Source organism: Sinocyclocheilus rhinocerous, unplaced genomic scaffold (assembly GCF_001515625.1).
Source record: "Sinocyclocheilus rhinocerous isolate Xijiao unplaced genomic scaffold, SAMN03320098_v1.1 scaffold155, whole genome shotgun sequence".
In the NCBI taxonomy this organism is placed as follows: Eukaryota; Metazoa; Chordata; class Actinopteri; order Cypriniformes; family Cyprinidae; genus Sinocyclocheilus; species Sinocyclocheilus rhinocerous.
This window is the reverse complement of record NW_015661891.1, coordinates 67,945-93,660: the sequence shown is the minus strand read 5'-3', so window position 1 is coordinate 93,660 and position 25,716 is coordinate 67,945. Positions and strand designations below refer to the sequence as shown.

General features: G+C 36.7%; 1 protein-coding gene across 1 annotated transcript in view; it reads left to right on the top strand.

Moving 5' to 3' along the window:
• Positions 1-25,716, top strand: part of LOC107726819 (copine-8-like) — a 114,104-nt gene that overhangs the window by 81,797 nt on the left and 6,591 nt on the right. The window contains exons 9-16 of the mRNA XM_016536521.1: positions 3,199-3,303; positions 5,804-5,845; positions 7,817-7,892; positions 8,638-8,691; positions 9,831-9,892; positions 19,512-19,558; positions 20,324-20,505; positions 21,455-21,582. Coding sequence (XP_016392007.1) covers positions 3,199-3,303; positions 5,804-5,845; positions 7,817-7,892; positions 8,638-8,691; positions 9,831-9,892; positions 19,512-19,558; positions 20,324-20,505; positions 21,455-21,582 — 696 coding nt within the window. The remainder of the gene's footprint in view (positions 1-3,198; positions 3,304-5,803; positions 5,846-7,816; positions 7,893-8,637; positions 8,692-9,830; positions 9,893-19,511; positions 19,559-20,323; positions 20,506-21,454; positions 21,583-25,716) is intronic.

Sequence of the window (25,716 nt, the reverse complement as noted above, 5' to 3'; positions counted from 1 at the left end):
CATAGTCCTTTGCACCTGGATCAGCAGGGGTTCTTTTGGAATGGAACAATCACTCCTTACCTGGTTGATTCTGTTCCTCAATAATTCCAGATTCCTTCACTCAGAGAGAAAGGGGTTATTCAACTTTGAGAAATTTATATTAAATATTTATGTATTTATTTAAGCTACAGTTATATACAGTACAAAATAATTGTGTGTATATATATTAAATAACAATTAAATTTAAAGTACAACTATTCTGTATATACATATATATATATATATATATATATAGTAATTTTTCTGTTATAATAAAGTATTATTCAATTATTAAGGAAGATTGAATGAGAAGTGCATACATTTACATTAAATACTTGATTTATTATATTTGATTTGATATTTTAAATTAGTGTTTTTTTTGTGTGCGATGACCACTAAATTAGCTAATGTTTCCATTTGTTTAATATGTAGGATCATGATTCACCATCATCATCTGGTACAACAACAGTCATCTCTAAATACTCTATATTAAAATTTAACAGTAAACACACACACACACACACACCTTATGAGACTCATCTTCTCCATACTCTCAATCATGTAGGATTCTTTTGATATCAATTATGAGTCAAATCTTCCATGTACTTAAAGGGATAGTTCACCTAAACAAATAAATATTCTGTCATGTCCGTTCTAAACCTGTATGACTTAGATATTTTGAGAAATGTCTTAGTGCTCAGTTCTTTAAAATATCTTCTTTTGTGCTTTTTGGGTGAACTATCCCTTTAATGTGAGTGAGTGTTTCAAGAATTACTCGAGAGGTTCCATTTCAGTAATAATGCTGCCTACTCAGACAGTAGACAGGAAGGCTGCTCTCTAGAAGCTAATGTTGTCTTACAGTTTTTTTCAACTGCTTACACACAACATTTTTACTTGTCACACAATTTCTGAAACCTGACACTCAAACACCAGAACCACACACCAAATCTGCAGAACCATACACTAATTCTCGGCCTTTGACTCATAAAACAATTTCAATTTCATAAAACACTTTTTGCAAAACACAACACACAATTCTAACAAGAATTAATATTATGGAAAAGGTGTTTGCAAATGTTTGCTTTTGAGATGTGTTTGTGATATTTTGAATGCAGTGCTTCATTTTGCAAGAGATGTGAGGCATTTTGCATTTTGTGTGTGCAATTCTTGGATTTGTGTGTAAAGTTTTGAAAAAAAGAGGCAAAGTTTTAAAAATGTGTGTAAGCAGTAAAACTGTAATTTATTGGGAGTACAGTGTGCTTACTATTCCCAAAAACTCTGAGAAGAGGAGGAATGACATAACCGTTTGCATGTGTATGTGGCTATAGATACAGTTTTTAAAATAGAATTGCAATTTTTTTTTTTTTTTATGAAATGCTGCTGTTGCTGTTTGAATACTAGAAGGCAGAGATGGATCATTACTTGGTATATATTTGTACCGTCCTGAGACCACCTCAGTGCAAAGCATTATATTTTTAAGATCATTTATTTCAGCAACACTAAAACTTGCACACATACACACTTCAAAAAGAGCCTTCACTCCCCTGAACCATGAGGACATGAGGTAAACAGTGTGTGTGTAAGAGAGCAAATAGGAAAAAGGCCAATATTGAGCTGTGTACTGAGCCCATAACTGAGCAATCCATTAATGTCTTTGTCCTTTAGAGAACAGAATCAGTTTTTTAAAGTAAATCCTGTGGTGATTTGAGAGAGGTATAGCTCAAGGGCCAGTGTCAGAAAGTCAAATCAAATATGTCAAATATTTGCTCCATTTCTAAAACAGTCCTGTTGATGCTTAACAATAAAACCGATACAAATTTCCAACAATAATCAGTTTTTTTGGACAGTTTTCAATATTTTTGAACAGAAATTATTCCTGTGTAGCTCCACAGTGAAGCCTGCCAAATAAAGTGTTATTTCAGCTTAGGCAAACATGATATTCAGCTTTATTTTGTGCGTGTGCATGTGTGTGTGTGTGTGTGTTAAACACAAAACCAATTCCACTTACATTTTACAAGTTTTAAACTCGCATTTGAATTATGTCTTCAAACTACAGTTGCCAATCAATTCAAACATTTTAGCACACAATTTTAAAAACGCATTGTTACAAAAAAACAAACAAACAAGCAAACAGGCTTGTTTAAATATTACACTTTCTATGAATTATGACACTCAGATAAATGTATGCGATGTACATTTATGCAATGGTATTCTTCTCACTCACACTACAAACAACAGATTTTATATACTGACTGAATCAAAACACACTGTTATTGCAAACTCAAAGGAAATCAGTAATAATACAAGAATAAAACAACTTTCATCAGACTATTTACATACAATATATATATATATATATATTTTTGCATGTGTAGAGATTCATTCTCCTGCTAGTATTCATATTAGCATTCTTTGAATGTTGGTGTTTAATTTGTTTGGCTCTGATTATGATTAAATTCCACTATAGATTGGAATGACTTCAGAGAATGGCTTTTCTTGTGATAAATTACTTTTGCTCGGTAAGAGGGTTATTATCAGTCATTTACTGATAAACAAATGCAATGCTGTAGCTGTTTCTCTGAGACAGAGAAAGAAACAATTCTTGTCATTTCTAAATATTCCGATAAGTTTTTAGAATCAGACTGAAAGGAATGAATCAGTGGACAGTGGAAGTGGAAGTGGACAATGTCAAATCAGTCAGATTTAAACATTTTATGTAAATAATTGTATGTATGTATGTTTGATTTGAAACACATCTTTATTTGTGCTAGTATTCATATTAGCATTCTTTGAATGTTGGTGTTTAATTTGTTTGGCTCTGATTATGATTAAATTCCACTATAGATTGGAATGACTTCAGAGAATGGCTTTTCTTGTGATAAATTACTTTTGCTCGGTAAGAGGGTTATTATCAGTCATTTACTGATAAACAAATGCAATGCTGTAGCTGTTTCTCTGAGACAGAGAAAGAAACAATTCTTGTCATTTCTAAATATTCTGATAAGTTTTTAGAATCAGACTGAAAGGAATGAATCAGTGGACAGTGGAAGTGGACAATGTCAAATCAGTCAGATTTAAACATTTTATGTAAATAATTGTATGTATGTATGTTTGATTTGAAACACATCTTTATTTGATGACGATACATATTTTTTCAACTATTATCCTGTTATCTTACAGATTTACCATTTGCCATAAGACAGAGGTGGTGAAGAACACGCTGAACCCTGTGTGGCAAGCCTTTAAAATCTCCGTCAGAGCCCTGTGCAATGGCGATTATGACAGGTATGGAGTGTTTTGTACTGGGATAGGTTTGCTAGAAATTGGTGTGTGTTTTAATTGGTTGTGGGAAACAATATTTTGTTGCCATAAAGTACTTTGAGTTTGATCTCTTCACATTTGAACCATATTTAAACTATGGTTAAGTTATATACTCACACTTCACACATCAATTAAATCTTAAATATTGAGGTTACTTGGTTACACGTAAACAGCAGTTGTTGTTGTCGGCATTTAACCCCGGCATTAAATTTACTCAGAGGAAAGAGTAAAAAAAAAAATTCTAATTTTTTTAATTACTTTATTGCAGCCATAAATATTTAATACCAAAGCCTACAGAAAATTCCTAGGTTTTGATGCAATAATAGCTGGACAGCATATAAATATATGTGTAAGTATATACAGCAACAATGTTTTTTCATGTACAGATGACAATGATGTTAAAATAATCCAAGTTCACATGGATCCGCAACACAACATAAAACACTGTGTTATGCATGTCAGGCCAGTAGATGGCGATGTCACTTTGTAAAGAAACACTATGCATCTGGGCACATTCCCATAAACCAAACACGTAATATGTATGCACATGATGTCACCATTTTCACAAATTTGCGTTTTTGTAGTGTAGAAAAATACAACGGCATCATTTTCAAAACCTTTAACTTTTAAACCCGTTTTCAAAAGTTTGCTTTTTCAGGCCCCCAAAATACCATTGTCGTGTAAATAAACATCCAAAACGCATAATAAATGTTCTGTTTTTAGTTGAAAATGGTGTCGTGTAAACATCCCATCATTGCATACATATTTGAATAGTTTTTGTTGTTGTTGTTGTTTTTGTTGTTTTGCATTTGCATTTGCAAGGCATCAGAACATGTACATAACCAATGAATATAATACACAGTATAGTGATCTACATTGGTTAAAAAAAGAAGATAGAAAACAATATCTATGAATGGTTTACTTAAAGTACGATCTGCATATTATGTTGGAATAGGATAAATTATATTACAGTTAAAAATTATATTAAGAGACATGAGACAACATAGAAGAGAATTCCAACCGCTACATGGTATCCCAGAAGCATCCATCATGAGTAGCTCAAACAGGGCTCTTGCTGTGTGGCGATAAAGCGGGAAGCTTCCTCACGGTAGCGGCACTCACTGATGAGCATCGATCGGTACCATAACGCACTCTCCCACACAATGCCTAGGCGTTATCTCTGATTGAACACGTGGGAAACGAAAGAGAGAGACAGACAGACGTATAGGAAGAGCGCTGGGCATCCGGAGGAGTCTGGGACGCGAGATAAGCCAGCGCACACGCTCTAATAAAGAAGCACGGAGTGTCTCGCTGATGATAACACTGAGAATGGGTGCTAAGGGATGCTGTGGGGATTGGGTTGTTGTTAGCATGTGTTGCGTTAAAGCTCTATGTAATTGACAGAGCTGTTCTGTTTGAACGGTGTAAACTCACCACTCGCCTGTCACGCCACGGACAGCAGGAGTTGTAATTATTTTCTGTCAAAACGCACTAATCCGGCCCTCTAACCCTAGTATGTGAAATATTTTCAATTTGCCTTCCTGAAAAGAAAGTGCCATGGGTAAACTGATTTTAGAGAGATTGTAGTTATAATTCCAGGGCAGTTCTGCCAAATCGCTACTTTGAGAATGTCAACCATAAATAGCCTCCACATACAGCACGATTTGCGTCATATTGTAATTATCAAAGTGACTCTAATTATTATTATAATTACAAAACAAAAATTATGAGGAAACTGAATTTTATGAAAGTTTCAACTTTCCACTTAAGCATCTGAAGAAAGTTCCTGTGATTTTATTATAGCCCTTGACACCTGGTGTTCTTTCTTTGTTCTTCAAGGTTTGAAAACAGAACAAAGAGGTTAATTAGTGCAGCATTTGAAGTATTTTTATGTCATCAACGATGAAGGCGTGCACATATCTTTTTTGGTGTGATGATTATTACCATGGAAACAAATAATTTCTAAGTCCAATGACATGAACAGCTCGGTAGTATCTCAGCGTTGTCATCACATGAATATGGTAATTCCAACATGACATGAACACAGCTTTAGGCTAATAAACTATATTACTTTAGAACAGTTCATTGGAAATGATTTCTAATGCATGCATCAATATTTCTGTTGTTCAGTGCATGCAGTGTTTGTGCTGTGGAATTAATTATACATAAATGATACATAATACAATAATACAAAAACACATCACAATGATACATTAAATCATGTGGCTGGTTAAAGGGAGGTCTACTGTTACTTTTCATTAGTGACCAGAATTACAATTTAATCTAGCAGACAATAAAACAGGCAAAAAAAGAAAAAAATCCCATAGTAAAAAAACTGTCAACTATCATTCTCAACATACAAGGTATGTGGAGCTATATTCAAATTCATGTTTAAAGAAATTTTAAAGGCATACAAAGGCATAATTTACAATTCTGCTTCTCTCTCTCTCTCTTTCTCTAACAGAACGATCAAGGTTGAAGTGTATGACTGGGATCGGGATGGCAGGTAATGAACTATAAACAGTCACATGAAGCTTAATATACACATCTGACACATCCCTTAATTTGTAATGTAATGTTCAGTACTGATAGCTAAAGTCTTCTCATAGGGACACAGTAAATGAGCATGAAATGCTCTTATGCTCAAATTGTCCAGCAATTTACAGTTTTTCTCAATCGATTTGACACTTTTCTCCAATGCAATGTACTTGTTCTCAAAACATTTAACACAGCCATCCAAACACAAAATTACCTTAACCAAACAGTTCAACTTTCAACTCTTTGTAAGCACTTTTGTATGTTTTGTATGTATTGTATCCAAATGAAGCCTGATCAGTCCATCACATTCATTTCCATAAATGATTCACGCCACGGACAGCAGGAGTTGTAATTATTTTCTGTCAAAACGCACTAATCCGGCCCTCTAACCCTAGTATGTGAAATATTTTCAATTTGCCTTCCTGAAAAGAAAGTGCCATGGGTAAACTGATTTTAGAGAGATTGTAGTTATAATTCCAGGGCAGTTCTGCCAAATCGCTACTTTGAGAATGTCAACCATAAATAGCCTCCACATACAGCACGATTTGCGTCATATTGTAATTATCAAAGTGACTCTAATTATTATTATAATTACAAAACAAAAATTATGAGGAAACTGAATTTTATGAAAGTTTCAACTTTCCACTTAAGCATCTGAAGAAAGTTCCTGTGATTTTATTATAGCCCTTGACACCTGGTGTTCTTTCTTTGTTCTTCAAGGTTTGAAAACAGAACAAAGAGGTTAATTAGTGCAGCATTTGAAGTATTTTTATGTCATCAACGATGAAGCCGTGCACATATTCTTTTTTGGTGTGATGATTATTACCATGGAAACAAATAATTTCTAAGTCCAACGACATGAACAGCTCGGTAGTATCTCAGGGTTGTCATCACATGAATATGGTAATTCCAACATGACATGAACACAGCTTTAGGCTAATAAACTATATTACTTTAGAACAGTTCATTGGAAATGATTTCTAATGCATGCATCAATATTTCTGTTGTTCAGTGCATGCAGTGTTTGTGCTGTGGAATTAATTATACATAAATGATACATAATACAATAATACAAAAACACATCACAATGATACATTAAATCATGTGGCTGGTTAAAGGGAGGTCTACTGTTACTTTTCATTAGTGACCAGAATTACAATTTAATCTAGCAGACAATAAAAAAGGCAAAAAAAGAAAAAAATCCCATAGTAAAAAAACTGTCAACTATCATTCTCAACATACAAGGTATGTGGAGCTATATTCAAATTCATGTTTAAAGAACTTTTAAAGGCATACAAAGGCATAATTTACAATTCTGCTTCTCTCTCTCTCTCTTTCTCTAACAGAACGATCAAGGTTGAAGTGTATGACTGGGATCGGGATGGCAGGTAATGAACTATAAACAGTCACATGAAGCTTAATATACACATCTGACACATCCCTTAATTTGTAATGTAATGTTCAGTACTGATAGCTAAAGTCTTCTCATAGGGACACAGTAAATGAGCATGAAATGCTCTTATGCTCAAATTGTCCAGCAATTTACAGTTTTTCTCAATCGATTTGACACTTTTCTCCAATGCAATGTACTTGTTCTCAAAACATTTAACACAGCCATCCAAACACAAAATTACCTTAACCAAACAGTTCAACTTTCAACTCTTTGTAAGCACTTTTGTATGTTTTGTATGTATTGTATCCAAATGAAGCCTGATCAGTCCATCACATTCATTTCCATAAATGATCACCGTGATTTTAAGGGATTTGGAGGGTCCTTTGATCTAAGATAATTAAATGTTTTATTTCATAGCATGCTAAAAGGCTGAGTACTGTTGAAATATCAGAACAACATTTATCAGAGCCAAATAAGCTTATTTTGAAACAAATGTAATGTTCTCCATGCTGACAAATCTGTGAATATGTGTGTGTGTTTTAACAGTCATGACTTCATTGGCGAATTCAGCACAAGCTACAGAGAACTGTCAAGAGGCCAGTCACAGTTTAACATGTATGAGGTAATCTTATTTTATTCATTTTATTCATTTGTTTTGCAGAGCTCATTAACATGGTACTTTTTCAGAAAAAGTGTTCACAGGATAACAAATATACTGTAGCTTACATTCTTTATTACTTGTGTTACAAGTAGGCTGCCACTTTTGACCACTTTTGACACAAGTACAGTATATCTGACTTATTCAAATAGATTTTGACATTAAACAAACATATTTTTCCACTTAAGTAGATGTTCTGATGGCCTGCATATGACAGGCCAGGGCTGCGTTTAAGCTTAAGTACAACGTAGACCCATTGAAACCAATGGAGCTACACTCAACCTAGGCTTACGATGCTAAGAGTGCAACTTAAAAATAAAGTGAAGGAATCAATGCAATTCAAATTTATTAATTCAAAACTCAAAAAGTAACTGGACCAATTACAGTACTTCCATTATTATTTTTTTTAATTGCAATGGTAGAAAGCGTCAAGCAATTTCTTTGCTTAATGTTTGCTTAATTCTTATTACATGTCTAGCAGTTGTTTGTTACACAGTAATAAAAGAGGCTATAAGGAAATAAAATTATATTTAGAGGCAAATGTCAACACATTAAAATGGCAATTTCTACACAGCCTGAATTTAACTCTAGGGTGTAGAAGGGGTGTTGTGTAATGTCATACAGTGCATCAATTATGTTGCATTTATTCAGTCTCATACAAATTCCATTATCCCATAAATGATTATAATCACTCATTTTCTCTGCACAGGTCATAAACCCCAAGAAGAAAGGCAAAAAGAAAAAATATCTCAACTCTGGAACTGTAAGCATACATTTTTCATGCTACATTCTTGCTAGTGTATGCTTTTGTTTTTATTAATTTAGTTTGCTGTAGTTTTGGAGAGGAACTAAAAGCAACATCGCTAGGGTCAGCGATAGGACCAAAATATTGTGTATTATTGCATATTATTGTTTATTGTGAATTTTATTTCATAAAATCAATATAGCCTAACTAATATAAGCAAAAAAAAAATTCTCATGTTATTGAAGACAAATAACAGTAATACATTTCAATGAATAATGTCATAGAAATTTCTCTGTCAGAACAGCGAATTGAGTGCTAAATTGAGATTTTCTTTTTTTAATGTCTTGAAAGTTTAACCTGGTGAGGCTTAAAAACACATAAAAAGGATAAACTCTCATGACTTCACAAAACTGCAAAGCCATATGAGCATAACCATGAGATCCATTTTCTACTAGCTTATCATATCTATACACAACAATACAGTAGATAATTGTGTGTGTGTGTGTGTGTGTGTATCTGCTCAGATATTACCCCCCCCCCCCCAGCCCGAAGCTTCAAAAATGCAATTGTAATTGCTGTGTAAATGCATTCATGCCAATTCTGAACACCATTAAATAATCCATGTACAATTTACAGGCCTTTTTTTTGCCATCTATGTTGACAAATTTGTATTATCATCATTACATCTTAGTCCAGGTCATAATTTTGTGCACAGTCTACTAGGATGCTTGCAATGCTGAAAATAAAATGCAACATAAGATAAAATGAAAATCTGTTTGGTCTCATGAAAGAATGTGCATTGAGCTGATAACAATAGGTAGTTATTGATTTGTTGACTTGTGCTATTGTTGACTTGTCATTTATAAATATTAGAACTAAATTTATAGCATAATATAATTCAATTACTTACCGTTCCAGTGGTAGAATACATTTAGTATAAGCACTGTACTTTGAATTTTGGTTAGCTTGTAGCTTGACAAGCTGCATTTTCAAAGAAGCTTCCCCAACACTTTTCTTTTTTATTTTTCTGTCATGTATGCCTGGGGCAGTCTTTCCTTACTTCAATTAGAATCAGTTAGAAGATTCCGTAAATCGTTGATATAGTGACATGACAGCACACAGAATCCTCATGGGATTTTCTGGCTTCATGTTTCCAGGTGACACTGCTATCGTTTCTCGTTGATACTGAAGTCACCTTCCTGGACTTCATCAAAGGCGGGTAAGTGCTCATTTGCAAACACTTCTCTTTCTTTACAATCAGCTTCTGATGTGGAAACGCCAACAGACAACACATGCCTGTGGAAAGCAAAGTGACTTGGTGCATTTAAATTCTCACATTACCAGTGGCGACAACACAGCTGTATTTGGCTGTGATCCCAAACCACCCCGAACCCAGGCTGCATCCTCCACAGCAGGTCTCGACAGGTTCTTGAAGTCCGTTTTGAGTGCTCGTGGGTAATTATACTGGCAGTACAGATGACTGACCACATATGAACAAGTCGGACACCATGAGTGATAAAGTCCATTCATGGCAGATGATAGATGAGGCTGGGTTGCTAATCTTAGCACAGGTGTTTGCTATGTGTGTGTGCGATTAAATGCGAGGGGTAGACAGGGTGCATCTATGCATGGCAGATTGCACACCCACGTTGAGCGATGCTTTTAATTATGGTGGCAAGAGGGAGGCTGCGGTCACCTCTGCTCTGACACCACACCGCCAGACTTCTATTTGAATGGCTACTCCTTCTTTTAGTCTGAGATGTTTTGGCGAAAGGTCAGTGAGTTCGAGCTGAATTTGTCCACTCCTGGAGGGTATAGTCTGCGTGTGTCTCTCACACTTCCTGTAACAGTACTGGAATGTCCAGCTCATCATTTATTGATATAATCCAATTAGAAATTTGAAATCATAGAGTGAATAACCCAGTAGCTAATGGTTAATAATGGTTTAAAGGGATTTTTAAGTTTACTTAAAAAGTTTACTCACCCCCATGTCATGTCAATACTGTGAACTGGTACACTGTTGGTTCACCCATGTGTAGCAATCAAACACAATGCGCTTTTTTGGATTCAGGATTGGATTGGATAATCAGTATATGATATAATTTCAATGATGGGTTAATTGATGTATAAGAGTGTCAACAATAAAAGAAAAACCTTTTAATAGGAAGGGAAATCTCAACCTGGTTTTATGACGAAAAACTTACATCTGGGAACTTTTTCGCAAGACGCGGAATACGTACTGCAATGTACGTTTTGTGACATATTCTATGTGAAATATCCACTGGGTGGCGCTAAAAGAGTGTTAATTTTTTCCCCCGGAACAGATGAACATACATACAGTGCATTTTATGTAGGGGTTGCACCGACTAATCGACTAGTCGACTTTAAAAAATCAGAAGTCGTTCAACCCCTAGTTTTATGTGACATTGCTTTTGTAGGTGTCACCACAGTTCTGAAATGTTCGTTGAGTGACGCTATAGGTCTAATGCTCTGTGACGTTTTAAAATAATGTACCATCTGCACTACACTTAAACGTAGTCGATAGTATGAACAAAAGTGAATATGGCGTAAAAACACAATCGCAAGCATGCTGTATTATCTCGTTTTTCGATCTCTCATCTTTCAGCTCTTTCATCGTGAGTCATGTTTTTGATGGGATTCGTACCCGGCTGAGCTACCATGCAAGCTTGTTACGTCCGGAAAGCGAAACGTATGGAGCTGTAATCATAACTGTGCACGAAAATGATTACAAGTGTTCGCTGTTTTACCACCTCTAGTTTTCATTTCTGTCAGAAACTGCAGTGATATGTATTTCATACGTATTTCGCGTCTTGCAGAAAAGTTCCCAGAGGTACGTTTTCGTCATGAGACCAGGTAGGAGAATCTAGTGTAAAGCATATGCGTGAATTTCTTATGATTGTACTTTTTGTTTTCATGTTGGTTTTATGTGGTTTTGTCATTTCTATGTCAAGAAAAGGTTCAATTTAATAACTGATGGTGTAGCCATCAAGTAAAAAAACACTATTGTTTGGCATTACGAAATGTAGTATATGAGCTACTTTTATGATTGTTTTATGTTGCTTCTGGAGCTTTTCAGTCATGGTCATAGCTGTTTGAAGATTCTTTAAAAATATCAAATTTTGCGTTTCATGGACAAAAACAACAACATGTAAGAATAAACAATAGCATAATTATCATTTTTGGCTGAACTATTCCTTTAAGCATATACAGTAAATAGAATGATGTGCACATGCAAATGCACATACAGTACATTAAGTGCACCATTTTTTGTGTTATTTTTCAGGAGACATCTCCAAAGCAATGTTTCTTGGCAGTAATGGCAGCTCTTTTTCCGTGCATGTCATTGTGTGAATGGCTAAAGTGGAAAGTTGTGTAGGGCTGCAAATGGATTTTGTCGAGAACTCTCTCGCATTACGTAATGGCAGCCACATTTTCAGTTTCCCTATTTATGCACATTTTTCCTCTGCCGTGATAAAAGCTTCTCTTCAGCTCTTTCATCGTGAGTCATGTTTTTGATGGGATTCGTACCCGGCTGAGCTACCATGCAAGCTTGTTACGTCCGGAAAGCGAAACGTATGGAGCTGTAATCATAACTGTGCACGAAAATGATTACAAGTGTTCGCTGTTTTACCACCTCTAGTTTTCATTTCTGTCAGAAACTGCAGTGATATGTATTTCATACGTATTTCGCGTCTTGCAGAAAAGTTCCCAGAGGTACGTTTTCGTCATGAGACCAGGTAGGAGAATCTAGTGTAAAGCATATGCGTGAATTTCTTATGATTGTACTTTTTGTTTTCATGTTGGTTTTATGTGGTTTTGTCATTTCTATGTCAAGAAAAGGTTCAATTTAATAACTGATGGTGTAGCCATCAAGTAAAAAAACACTATTGTTTGGCATTACGAAATGTAGTATATGAGCTACTTTTATGATTGTTTTATGTTGCTTCTGGAGCTTTTCAGTCATGGTCATAGCTGTTTGAAGATTCTTTAAAAATATCAAATTTTGCGTTTCATGGACAAAAACAACAACATGTAAGAATAAACAATAGCATAATTATCATTTTTGGCTGAACTATTCCTTTAAGCATATACAGTAAATAGAATGATGTGCACATGCAAATGCACATACAGTACATTAAGTGCACCATTTTTTGTGTTATTTTTCAGGAGACATCTCCAAAGCAATGTTTCTTGGCAGTAATGGCAGCTCTTTTTCCGTGCATGTCATTGTGTGAATGGCTAAAGTGGAAAGTTGTGTAGGGCTGCAAATGGATTTTGTCGAGAACTCGCTCACATTACGTAATGGCAGCCACATTTTCAGTTTCCCTATTTATGCACATTTTTCCTCTGCCGTGATAAAAGCTTCTCTGCACCTGTTGGCTGTTGCAGTATGAAACACTGTTAGTGTAATTCCGCATGACAGTGTTTGTGCTGTAGCCCACAGCAAAATACTCCAACTAACTGTGAGCACACTTAACAGTTTGGAGCAAAAGTTGGTAGATACTTGCTCAAGAGCAAGATTTAAAGATGGTTAGAGAAGATGTAGTTGTAAAAACTATACAAATAATTGTAAAAACAGCTCAGGTTACATATGTGAGAAGGGAAGAAGAAGCTGTGCAATGGTGTTGAAGCTATCGGAATGCTTTTGTGTGAGCCGGTGTCTGAAGCACATGTATATACTCGCCAATGTGATTGGCAGAAGGTAATGACATGGTGATGCAATGTAGTGTGTGGCCAAGGCTAAAAACAGAAGCCTGAAATGCACCCCATCAAATTCTAACTGCCAGAAGGAGGCGCACAGGCATAGCCTTGGTGTGGCAATGAGACACAGTGTCTTGTTCCTTTGTCAGGGAACTGGGTTACATACATAACCTGAGACATTCCCTTTCGAAATGGAACTTCGATGCTGTGTCCTGGCATTGACGCTATGGGAACATCAATACCAAAGCACAAACCGGACATAAAAGGGGAAGACTTTCTTGTTTCAGAGACTCGTGAGGGAAAAAAAAGTGTTATATATATAAAAATGTTATATATAACATTTAATTGATGCTTTTTTACGTGCTATTACTAAATGCTTTACTGTGATAAACAACTAGTGTTTCTCCCCTTATCTTTTCACTCTTTTCTCCTCTTATCTCTGTCATCACCATCTCTGTGTTATCTGCCTTTCTGTGGCGTCCCTGAGCAGTGATTGACACTAGTGTGGAGTGCACCTCATTAGGTGTAGGAGATGAAGAGCACGGTGCTCTAGAGAGACAGCCATTATGATGAAGAACAATCCAATCAGTTAATTGGTATTAGGGAGCCCTCAAGGAGAAGAACTCTGCAAGCATCTGCAGTCGCAAATTACAGCTTTGCGTGTAGAGTTATCTCAAAGGACAGCTGTTCTCAGCCATGTTTGTGTGTTTGGTGGAGGATTTTGCACCCTGGATTGAGCCACACTAACAGCTGTCTTTATACATCATAGGGAGAAGATCCAGAGTTTCATGATTCATTAACAATGTTATGCTGTTGCTTGTTAACTCTGCCCTTATTTACTTTAATCTGTTGTGATCTATTGGGATTTCAGCTGGCAGAATGGATTCCGTTTTACTGTCATCAGTGTTCTGTCTGTTAGCTTAACAGCTAATGAGCTCTTATTTGCAACAAAATAAGACTAACCTAACCAGAATATATGATGTGAATGAAAAGCAAAGAGAATGAAAGCCTATTTTGCTTCCATATTTGTGAGCAATACAGGAAAATGAATGAGGAAAAAATCTAAGGTTGGACATTTATCCATTTGGAATTAATTGGATCATGAAAAGTGGGCATTCTACTGTATATGATAATGGAGCCAAATGTGAGTTTGCTAAAGTAATTGTCTAAGCAGCTATTTTGTTATTGGCTATTATCCAAAGGAACAAGGGCTAAGTGATATCAGTTGAATAAGATATAATTTGGCAAAGGTAACATACACATTTATTCTTGAATAATGTTGAGATCATATACTGTTCACAATAAGACCAGAATTGTGTATTAAGAAACTAGAGTCAATTTAGATTTCATGCTGACCTTAAAAGTTCAGTGTACAGTTGTTAATTGGGTTAAAACATTTGAATATATGAGAATTCTCCCGTTTAAATTGTTTTAAATTATTGGCCTAATTTCTGCACAGAAGTTGGTTTAAGTCATAGTTACGATGTCACACCACATATCTGACTGTAATGATCAGTCCACTGAAGGTGGTTAAGCACAGTGTGATAAGCCTTATAGAAGTCTTAAAGCTATAGTAGCAAAAAAAGCCTGTTTAATTCTTAGAGTTAGAGAGAGGATGGTTAAATGTTCATTAAAGAAAATAAATTATGATGCATGTAAGTGGACTTGCATAGGTGGCTTGTAGAATGTATATTGCAGTAAAGAAATGCAGTATTGACTAAGTTGCTTCATCCCCTGAAGTCCCTTGTCTCCATATGGACAGTGTCCCATCACCTCCAGTCAACAACATCTGTCGTCTCCCATGCTCATGTCACAAGACATTTCTCCAGCCACCGGCTCATGCATACAGAGCACCTCATCAGCTTTCCAGAGACCTTGGGAAAAGAACAAAAACTCAACTTTTATTAATCATTCTATCACACCAATAGAAAGCTGTCCCAACATGATGGCTTTTTGTTGACTTTAATCAATCTCTGCCAGGACTCAACAATAAGAATGTTTTCTTTTGTTTTGTTTTTTTCCTGGCATGATCAGGCCAGATGTCAGACCTCTGACAATGTTTTCTGGCCCTATCACAAAAGAAAAAAAAATGGATGTAGTGAGTGACAGAAAATAGTTTTTATATAAAATTGTACTGAATTGTAGAAATGAGCAAACTGCTCTGTCACTGTACTGTCTGTGATTGCATGTGTATATCATGGATATATTTTAAATATGCACTATATGAAGTAGCTCCATAAGACTTTATTTCATTTCCTCTTTCTCACACCAATACCCACAGAGAAGCAGGTGTCTTTGGGATTTAGTTAAATAATGAAACCTGATATTCTTGCGGATATTCTCTGAACATCTGAGTCCCATCTGTGGCAGAGACAGCCCTCGTCTTCCAACTCTCATTTTCTCAGGCGTTGAGTTTCATACCTGCATTCACCGAAACCGCCCCATTACAAACACTTAGATTGCAGGTACCTCAATAGGTTGCTGCTGCCACAAAGCTCTTAGTTATGAAACTGTCATCCCCTATTGGACGGAATACATGTAGTGCATGGCTGTGATCTTTTCCCCTTTAACCGTCTGTTGAATGTTTTTCTCTCTTTGGACTTTTGATTCTGCTATGAATTCTGCTATAGTCAAGTACCACTCACATAGCTACAGATTGTTTTTCAGCTTGCTTCGGGAAACAAATTGGGACAGGAAATCCCAGGGGGTTACAGCAGAATGAAAAATGTGGTTCTGTGTGAGTAAGCCTGCTGTCTATTTGAGAGAAAACAGAAACATTTGCAGAACTGTTTTGCCAGGTCTTTTTGGTAGGTTTTGATGTTTAATTTTGGAGCACTCTGTTGAGAAACTCTGGGGCTCAATCCTTAGTCAGGAGTCCCAAGAGAATGTGTTATACAGCAATTAAGACTGTTCATTCTGTAACTGTTTAACTAGTAATGAATACATATCAATCAAACATTAAAAGCCTGTCACACAGGCTTCATTTAATTTGCCCTCTTCATCAAGGGCTGTTCAATCCTGCTCAGCGAGATCTATCATTATTCAGAACCCTGCTTTAACACACCTGTCTGTAATTTTTAATGAACCCCAAAGTCCTCAGGTGTGATTGATTAGAGTTGGATCTAACTCTGCAGGAATCTAGATCTAGATCAAGAGCAGGAATGAGCTGGTGTCCCACAGGGCTCAGTGTTAGCGCTCTTACTTTTCTGTTTATACATTAAATCTCTCTGCACTGTCGCCCAGTAGCATGTGTTTTCTTCTTGCTGCTTTGCTGATCACATGCAGGTGTACATTTTTTGTCTCCATCTGTTTTTTCAGAGAACATTACACCCTCTCTGACATATAGACCTTGAGGACTACTCACCTCATGCTCTTAAAAAATGGCTTCCTTTTCCTTCCAGCCAAAATTTTTCACCCACAGGTGTGTTAAACCATAGAAGTCACCCCAGAAGACCATTTGTGGACAATATTGCAGCAGCTGTCTGCAGGGGCGGACTGGGACAAAAATTCAGCCCTGGCACTGTAGTAGTTTGCTTTAATTTATTTTCAAGATCTGAGGTAAAATATCTATTGTTGCTTTCACTATGGCTATAAAGATCACGCAGAATAATATTCAAACTCACATTAGACACTTTTAACATTGAATAAAGCACATAATCATTACCTGAGATTATCGCTGTCATATTTTGTATGTTGTTCCTGGCGCGACATCGCAGAAAATAAAAAACAGTGAAAACCTCGGTGAAAACTAATTGAGGAACCCTGGTATAGGATGTAAACATTACAGCAAAATATTTTCTCACTGACTGCTCTCAACATTGGAATACACATGAATACAAACAAGTAATAATAGCAAAAAAGGGAATAGAATATATAGCAAAAACTATAAATAGTAGCAGCAGTAAATTCTTTTTGATATATAATTATTTGTGAATTAAAGTATGCTGAAGTGTTGCTAGTATGTGCTGCATGTGCATTTGTGTGATGTAAAGTGTGTGTGTGAGTGTGATCTCTCTCTCTCTATGTGTGTGTGTAACACAGTCACATGTTCCTCCTATTCTAAGAGTTAATTAATAGTTAATTAGATCCACATTATTAAGAAACTGGCAGCATCTGTATCAGGGTGTGTCTCTCTCATTGTGTCTTCCTACCTCCATGACACTTGACTCTGCAGTCCACCCTACCTAAGGATTAATTGCATACGTTTACAGTATGCAATTAATCCTTAGGTAGGGTGGACTGCAAAGTCAAGTGTCATGGAGGAAGACACGATGAGAGAGACACACCCTGATACAGATGCTGCCAGTTTCTTAATAATGTGGCTCTAATTTTTTTTACGGTCCATTATCTAGCTTTTACTGAAAATTAGCTCGTGTTGCAATCTCTCTGATGACGTGCTTGATTTTGACTGAACGGTTCGGTCGGCCCATCTCGGGACCAGGCAGCCGGCCGTGGCCGACTGGGCAAGATGCTTAACATTTATTTATTATTAACATTATTATTATTATAACCATAGAGAAATCGTGCAAGCGATAAAAACCTGTCCTATGCGCTGTTGGCCCGTAAAAACAATTTTATTTATATATATTTAGAAAAAATCTGACCGGCCCACATTAAACAAAATGGTCCGGCCCCTCTGGCATTTGCCAGAATTGCCAGATGGCCAATCCGCCCCTGGCTGTCTGTTCAAATCATTCACCATAACATATGCAAAATCAGGCCCTTTCTGGACCCCATTTCCACTCAGCTCCTTTAATTTCCAGTCATTCCAAAAGTAGACTACTGTCAGATGTCCCCTCAAGTGCACCAAGAACGTAGATGTTCAGTTGTGTGAAACCTCTGGAAATACTGTCATATTCACCTCTGCTCAAGTGCCCTCACTAGCTGTCAGTTCCTGCCAGAATCAATAAAGATTCTGGCCTGCAATGGTACCAGTGGCCTGAATGATCTTTTGTGAAGCTGTACACATTTGTCCAGTGTTTCCTACAGAATTCTACTTCTGTCAACACTTCGTTATATTTGGTATTGGTTGACTAGCCTCAACTGGCTTGGATAACTAGCCTCAAACATTAAACATAAAAAAATTTATCTTGCTTAGCACATAAAAAATATATTTACAGTATATTCAGGGAATTAGAAGCTATGCATGCTTGTGGCCTTTGTTGGCCTTTTGATAGCATGCCTAGAAAAGAAGCATCCGGGAGTTGTTAAAATTTCAAGTTGCTTAACTAACAACGATTGAATAGCTAGAGATGGGTAAGTTGCTGTGCTACTTGCCTGTCTATTTCTGTCAACCCTTCGTTATAAATGGTATTGGTTGACTAGCCTCAACTGGCTTGGATAACTAGCCTCAAACATTACACATTAAAAAAACAACAACAAAAAACTAGAGATGGGCGAGTTGCTATGCTATTGGCTTCTAGTAGGGGTTAATATTTGGTGGCGGATCATGTCCGTGATTACAATCATGTGATTGGAGGACCACTCCAATTGCTTTGCTTTTGCATGAAATTGGAGCTCAACTTTGTTTAATACTTACTGTATGGTAGAGTCTGTGACATGATGGCATGATCTATGAAATAAAATATTTAGAGAAAATTGTGTTTTTCCATTCAGTTGTTTCCTTTGCTCTGTTGGTATCTGGAGTGTGAGTTTTGATTTACATCTATTCAGAGGTTCTGGGGTGATTAGGAACCTCAAAAGGGAGTGATTTGGAAAACCGAAAACTTTCTAAATGGTCAGTCATGCATGCCAAATAGGGCTCCTTGTGTGAGACTCAGTATCACATTAGTGTAATGTTAGCATGTTGCTAAGCTAACAACGCAATACTCTAAGCACAAAACATATACAACACAAGCAAATATTGTTCATACTCAAATCTCTTCTACATCAGAACATGACCTTTTACATTATTTTTGTTATTTTTATGTTTTTATTGTAGCTTTTACACTTACATTTAAGGTGTACAATTGTATATCGATTTATCCATTTCCTTATACTCTCCTAAAAGTTTTTTTTAATAATGTGCTTTTATTGCACCAGGAGCATCTTAATGTTCACAAGATTGAAGTATGACTGGAATAACCATTACCTTTCTCTGTCTCTTTGTTGTGCAGGACTCAGATTAATTTCACAGTGGCGATTGATTTCACAGCTTCTAACGGTGAGTGCCGTCTCTATCAGAAGGCTGATGGAATTATTGAAATGTATGCAGATGAGGCATGAAAAAGGGCTAGTAATAGCTGTCCTCGATCATAATCAGTGAGGTTTAATGCGATAAAGAGCTCTGATCTGTGTGATTATACTGAGATGCCTGCCTTTTATATTCATTTGCAGATTCAAAGGGAATACCACAAAACCAACTCAATTTCAGGGCCATCCTGGCAAATCTAATTTTATACATCACTAGCTTTCATAATTTTTTTCTTCTGGATTCATGATATCAGCCTCTCAGAGTACACAAAGAGTAAAGAGAGGGGAACTTACTATTTTATATTTATATACTTCTATATACTACCATATTTTAGGTCCCTTAACTCTACCCCATACCTAAACCAAAACTACTACAACAACTACCTTACTACCAATAAGCACTAAACTATTCAAACCATTGAACAGTTTCACAATGATTTTGAATATATCTTATTGGTCGTAAATAACTGTGAACATTGTTACATTATATTAGTAGTATCCATAGTTATACTGTTAGAATATATTATGCATTGAAATACATCATAAAACAAGACCATATTTAATGTGTCACATAACGCTATTGTGAGTTATAATGTATTATACTATTCAGTAGTGTAGCCATGAATATGTACATTTTCTACTTTAAACATGGTTGACAATTAAATTAGTATACTTTTCCTGTCAAATGGTTAAGTTGCACTAAAAAGTACACATTTTCTTCCATATGGTTCCCAAGGCAACCCAGCCCAACCCACTTCCCTCCATTACATGAATCCTTATCAGCTCAACACCTACGCCATGGCACTCAAAGCCGTGGGGGAGATCATACAGGACTATGACAGCGACAAGATGTTCCCCGCACTGGGTTTCGGAGCCAAGCTGCCTCCTGATGGGAGAATATCCCATGAGTTTGCCCTGGTAAGCAGTTCTTAAAACATCTGTCCTGCAGAGATAGGCACAGGAGATCCAGTTTGTGAGGACACAAGTCTTGGATATCTTTTTCTGAATGTTATATTCGCTTATGTTGCCTCTAGACAGAACAATACACAAAGCTTTCAATTTCAGAACGGGTTTTTAGAGATGGGCACTTGACAGATTCCTACATTCCCTAGAAAACTCTTTGGAAATACCAGCCTATTTTTATAGTTCTAGTATGTTTTTTCTGAGTCCATAACATCTGTTGTACTTTTTTATTCCCTATTCTCATATTGAAAGAAACAAATTGGAATGACACAAGAGCTGGATGTTGCCTGGTGTTTGTGTTTTAGAGAGGGTGAACTGAATGCTTTTGTGTTTAAAAATGTACAAATTGTCACCTTGTGAATGAGGAAACTGGCAAAAAAACATCTGTAGCCTTATGCTGAAAGAGGAACCTGAGCTGGGTCTAGAGACCAGAATATTATAGAGACTAGGGGGCGGGTATTTTTGACTTGGGCTAGAAAGTAACCACATAGCAGCCACCCTAGCAACTGCAATGTAATGCATAAAAAATCAGAATACCTTAGCAATTATATAACATCACATACCACCCTAGCATCCACCCACAACATTTGCATAGCAGCGCAAAAGAAAAAAAACTAATAACAAATAAAAACAACCACATAGCAATGTTCTGGCAACCACCCAAAACATCACACCAACCAAATAGCAACGCACTAAAAAACACTTCATAGCAACCACATAACACCGTTGCAACCCTAAAAGTGGAACTTACATTTTATTCAAAGAATGTAAACATCTATTTATGTCTCTAAAATCTGGAATTTCCATTGTGAGTTAACACATCTCCACCAGATGTTGAACCATGAGACCCTGTCTGTTTGATTATTTGATTTCAGATTAGTTCATTTTTTCTTTGTTCCTACAGAATGGAAACCCTCAGAATCCATATTGCAATGGCATTGATGGAGTCATGGAGGCATATTACCAGAGTCTAAAATCTGTTCAGCTCTACGGTCCTACCAACTTCTCACCTGTCATTAACCATGTAGCCAGGTACGTTCAAAACATTTCATAAACAAAGACATAATGTGCATATGCACACAGCTGCACATATTTTTTGCATCTTTTGCAAGTATGTAGTGCTTTTTTACATGCATTCATGTATTACTTTTGTGGTAACAAACCTCATTACTTAAAATCATCATGAAGTCTAAATTCGGAAATGATTATTTTTTTATGGGATGCTGCAGTGTTTACTAACTTGCTTAGCCATATTCCTGAAAGAGACGATGGTAAATGGCAATGGTAAGAAAGCAACACATCCTTTAAGACTGCAATCTGACATATTTCATAACACAACAATGCACAAAATCAGGCTTGCGTAGATCAGATAATTGAGCGTAAACACTAAATAACTGTTTACAATCACATTGTTGCACAGCATTGCAGGCTTTTTTCATAGTCTAATAGTTTAGATAATTCAAGTAATCTAAATGTATGGGTTGTGTACCTTTTCTTATTAATTTACTCTCTAAAATAGTTGGTAACATTTTAGTATAGGGATCGATTCTCACTATTAACTAGTTGCATCTTATCATGCCTATTAATAACATATTGGCTGTTTATTAGTACTTATAAAGCATTTATTCTACATGAACATATTCTACATCCCTAATCCTATGCAATACCTGAACTTAAAAGCTAGGTAACTAACTATTAATAAACAGCAAATTAGTAGTTTACTGAGGCAAAAGTCGTAGTTATAATGGTTTGTTAATGGCAAGAATTGTACCTTAAAATAAAGTGTGACCAAATAGTTTATTCTGTTTGGTAAATCACAGAACTGAGTCGTGAAATATTTTTGGATATTGACCATTACATTAAATATATTGGTTCTACCTTTTTTATGGACTTTCATGCCTATATATGTCATCTATCTTTTCATATCAGTGGAAGTTTAGATGCTAATTTGAGCTATTTTGCAACTCAAAGAAGTGACTACTGACTGTAATAAAAATACCCTTGGAAAACAGTGTTAATTTTATTATATATGGTGAACATTCAAACTTTGAGAGATGGCTAGACAAATTAGTATAAAGCTGAATGCTCCTTCCATTGCTGAAATGAACCAAGATGGCAACAAACTTGCAATGATTGAGAGTTACAATATTATTCAGCAAACAATGTAGGTTTTGCACATTTTCAGAGGATGGCAACAGCTAAACATTCTCACCCAGGTGCAACATCCAAACAAAGTGTGTGACAGTAACACAGAGATAATCGAATCCAAAATGGCCTTCGAGGCACAATATATGACCTTTAAATCACTTTAAATGAGCCGTGGAACTAGACTTGCAGAGGTGAGACTATGAGATTTGATCACATGCTGCCCCAAATAAGATGATCCCAGGTCTGTATCGTCCGTCAAGTGATGTGAGGAAAAACATTAAATGGCCATCATAAATGTGACACAATGGCCTGAAAATTAGATCTCTGTAATACCCACACAGAATTTTCTAGTACCCCATAGGCATTTCCATGGATGAGGCCCTAAATCCTGGGTTTTTAAACTTTTTCATGCCATAAACCCCCAAAAATGATAATCACCATCAAGACCTTTACTGATATATAAAGGCTAATACACAGTATTTTCGTATATTAAGACTCATTTTTACTGTGTGTGGGAATATATATATATATATATATAACATATTCAGTATATTCAGAAATTCAGACAGTAATTCAGTTGATTTAATTTACTTCATTTAATCAGCACAGGAAAAATTATAACCTAAAAATGGTAACGTAAATTAATTGGTTTTATTTAAATTAAATTAAATTTAATGTTTAAAAATATATATTTAGCATTACTGAATCAAACTAAATGCATTTGTAAGGTCCACGCACTTGGCCCAAGGAAGGTATCCAGTGGTGGATGAAGGTTTCTTGCGTGTTCGGTCTTTTCAGCGCGCAGAGTTATTCAATTTAGGTTTAACTCAAATCTGACTCCATTTTATTATCTAATCTGACTCCATTTTAGTATTTTTGCTACAATCCTTTAAATACAAAACCAAGATAAAACATCCCCCAAGTGGAGGCATGTACAAACAATTGGAATTTACATTAACCCAGGTCCCAGACCTGGGTGGTTTGCACCTCAATGGGAGCAGAAGGTAATTTGCATGGAATGACCCTCTACAGTAATCAAAGTATCTCTTAAGATCTGTATTATCTTTTAATCTACTTTTGTAAGATTAAGACCATTGTACCACTCGCCCTGAGACTATTCAAATGATACCACACATGACTGTAAATCTTATTTGCATTCATATATAACATTATACTATTGACCATTCTGAGTGTGCTGGGTGAAGAGAAGGATGGGTGCGGGGAAGGAAGGGGATGAGGAAAAACCCAATGCATATGTGAGAGACGTTTTCCCGCATTTTCTCTCAGTGAGATGCGGAAACAGATGTCTGTATGTTAATGCACTGTGTGTGTATTGTCTGTCTCAGAAGATCAAAGTATCTGAGTTTCTTTTATCCTTACACATTGTTGTACCAACAATGTTAATTTCAATCAGGTAAGAGTTAAATTGGGTAAAAAAATAAAAATCTCTTTAAGGTAACAATTGCAGTTGATCACTTTTTGCACTTTTTATATTTTTATTCTTTGTAATATATTTTTTGATACTTTTCCACCCAGAATCCAGTTGGAAAACTTCTGCACTAAATCAAAGCTGTTCCTAATAAATATAAGCTCATGTGGTTCTTACCAATTTAAATGGAAAAATAGAGTAAATTCTCAAATTTAGGGAATTGAAACAGGGTTGTATTCAAAAAGAAATTCAAAAGAATTTGGAAATCAATAAATGTGCACTGTACAAATTAGCAAAAACTGAACAGAGAAGTGGAATAAACAATAATTTTAGAAATATTAATACATTTACTTACTGTAAAATCAGAATGTGAACAAAAGCTCTGTACTGTTTAAAGATACTGTACTTGCTATTTTACACTATTAGAGGTCAGAATAAAATATCTTGGACACTTTTAACAGCTTGTGGGTCTGTGAGAACCTGAGTGTCTACATCTCTTTTGTATAAAACATAATAATTAATAAGATCACTGTCGCCCCCATGGACAGTTTTGTGTTTGTTTTCCTCCCCCACGTACTCCATGTTCTCCCTTTGACCTAGTTTCTCCCTCATGTTAATTATGTTTATTCGTTCCAGGTGTTTCTTGTAAGCTTCCTCGTTTAGTTTGTTGTATTTATGCCCTGTGTTTTCCTTTGTCCAGCGTCTAGTGTTAAACGTCTACTCCGTGCGCTATGTTAGTTTGGTTAATTAAAGACTTCCATAGTTCTGGATCCCCTTCATCTCTGCGCTCCTTCGTCTCCTCGTTCCTACACAGCAGCAGCACCGTGACAGAACACTAGACCAAAGAAACAGTAAGCGGCGCCCCTTTCTCCCCGTTTTTTGTTTCCGTTTTAGAAAGTGTTTTATTTTCCGTTCAACCACCCCCACCACCACGTTCATGGAAACCGCCGCTAAATTCGCCACCTTCGCCTGTAGGGATCTCCCCTTTGTAGAATTTGCCCGGGAATTCTGCGGGATCCCGCCAGCCGCTGCACTCTCAAGCCCGCTGGCCCTGCACTCTCAAGCCCGCCGGCCGTTCCATCATCAAGCCCGCCGGCCAATTCATTCCCAAGCCCTCAGCTGACAGCAGCTTTCTCCCTTACCTCAAACCAGGGGAGGAATCTAAGGAGGAAGAGGCTGTTAGCTCGAGCCCATGAGTCCACTCCAGTGTCGACTCCAGCCCCTGAGTCCGCTCCAGTGTCGGCTCCAGCCCCTGAGTCCGCTCCAGTATCGGCTCCAGCCCGAGTCCTCTCCAGTGTCGGCTCCAGCCCCCGAGTCCGCTCCAGTGTCGGCTCCAGCCCCTGAGTCTGCTGCAGTGTCGGCTCCAGCCCCTGAGTCTGCTCCCGTGTCGGCTGCAGCCCCTGAGTCTGCTCCAGTGTCGGCTCCAGCCCCTGAGTCCGCTCCAAAAATTAGTATAAAGCTCCTGTTTCCAAGTTAAGCCCAGAGAGGGCTCTTGTTCCCGCGTCCAGCCCGGAGAGGCCTCCTGTTCCCACGTCCAGCCTAGAGTGGGCTCCTGTTCCCAAGTTAAGCCCAGAGAGGGCTCCTGTTCC